A 1,633-nucleotide genomic window follows, 5' to 3' on the forward strand; every position below is an offset into this window, starting at 1 on the left:
TTAGCCTCGTGCATCCTGTGTAGCAGCACAACGCACAGTCAGAGGCGACCTCCTTGGCGACCACCCTTGACGCCCACCATATCATATAAAGACGACGACAGGCGCTGGCGCCCATCGACCTTCCCAGGGTTATTCATTGTACCACGCGGTCTTCTGCTCTCTCGTGCTTTCCCTTCTCTTTCATACATTCCTTTCTACATCGTTGCATCTGGACAACGTCGAGCTGGTCTCTTTCCATTCATTTCTATAGTTCATTCGTTACCAGGTCTTGGTCCTTCGTGTGAAAGACCTTCAAGAGACATTCACGACAACAGTTCCTCCGATTTTCTTCAACATGGCTAGCTTGATTAGATGTGCAGCTGTGGCTGCGCTCGCTCTCCACACAGGGGTACTGGCCAAACCCATCGACAGGACCAGTGTCTACAACCCCATCATAGACGATCTTGTTGGATTCGACGAAACGCTGGTGGTAACTTCCGACAAGACACTGAGCCGGCGCGAGGAGCCCATCATCCCCAGCACTCACCACATTACCAGCGGGAACGTGGTGCGCAGCGAGTACCCCATCGCCACGCCGTACACACCTGATGCGGGCCAGCTCATCGAGGTTGTCAAGCGCTTCATCGTTGGCACCACGGATGACCGCCACCGCTGGAGTGTCTCTGAGTTTCCCTTCCACTCCGTCGGCAGACTCGTGTGGGCGAATGGTATCTTTTGCTCGGGTGCCCTCGTCGGCCCTCGTCATGTACTCACTGCGCGTCACTGTATACCGGAAGAAGGTTCCGTCAGCGGGACTTTTGCACCTGGGTATGACGGCGGAGAGCGCTTCGGTCACGCGGCAATCACGCATGTTCTCAAGACAGACGGCGAGCAGCCTGGGTCGTGCGAGACCAAGGCCGACTGGGCTATCCTCGTGCTGGACCAGAAACTCGGCGACGAACTGGGGTACTTTGGTGTCAAGGTGCCCGACGCCTCCCTCTTCGACAAACCTGCCCTCTACCATCTCGGCTATCCTGGTGACAAGGACGGCGGCAGCACACCCCAGCGCATCATCGACGTGACGGTGCACTCGAGCAATAGTCTTGACTGCGACGCCACCGGGCCTGTGTACAGTGATGCTGATACCTCCGGCGGACAGTCAGGCGGTCCGCTGTGGGAGCTGGACGGCAATATGGACCGTTGGATCTGGGGCGCGCTGTCCATCGGCGTCTCGTGGGGCGAGGGCCTGGGGTACTCGGGGTTTGCGTCGGGCGCGCAAATGGTGGACGCTGTAAATATGGCAAGGAGGGATTTCCCATAGGGCTCGAATGTCGAGAGTGCTGCATATAAGTGCCTAATGTGCAAACTGATTTGCCAAAGCTTTGCCACGACTTCGTGAAGTTGGGGCTGGCGTGTCTCGAGCAAGGATCTCAAGCTGGAATGATTCACTGGACTCTATGTTTTGAGGTGGACTTTGGCGATATCTTAGGGGTACTAGATATAGGAGCATCCTCGTAACCACCATTCAGGCAAGACTGACGCCGCTGAACTTGTCCTGCAGGGCTATTGAGGCTTTCCGTCGGCCGTGATAAACGCACACTCCCATACAGGTCCTTGGGAGGCTATGGTTGGATGGGCAGAGAGGACTGTCAGG

At 56.6% G+C, this 1,633-nt stretch overlaps 1 protein-coding gene across 1 annotated transcript; it reads left to right on the forward strand.

The window, feature by feature from the left end:
* Window positions 1-334: 334 nt before the first annotated feature.
* On the forward strand, window positions 335-1,300 carry J7T54_006866 (Glutamyl endopeptidase-like protein; the record flags this gene model as incomplete). The annotated part of the gene is made up of 1 exon (XM_051508200.1): window positions 335-1,300. The coding sequence occupies one exon, from the start codon at window positions 335-337 to the stop codon at window positions 1,298-1,300; it is 966 nt and encodes a 321-aa protein (XP_051366080.1).
* Between the last annotated feature and the right edge of the window lie 333 nt (window positions 1,301-1,633).

Source organism: Emericellopsis cladophorae (assembly GCF_022114955.1).
Source record: "Emericellopsis cladophorae strain MUM 19.33 chromosome Unknown NODE_2_length_1295279_cov_118_880017, whole genome shotgun sequence".
Classification (NCBI taxonomy): Eukaryota; Fungi; Ascomycota; class Sordariomycetes; order Hypocreales; family Bionectriaceae; genus Emericellopsis; species Emericellopsis cladophorae.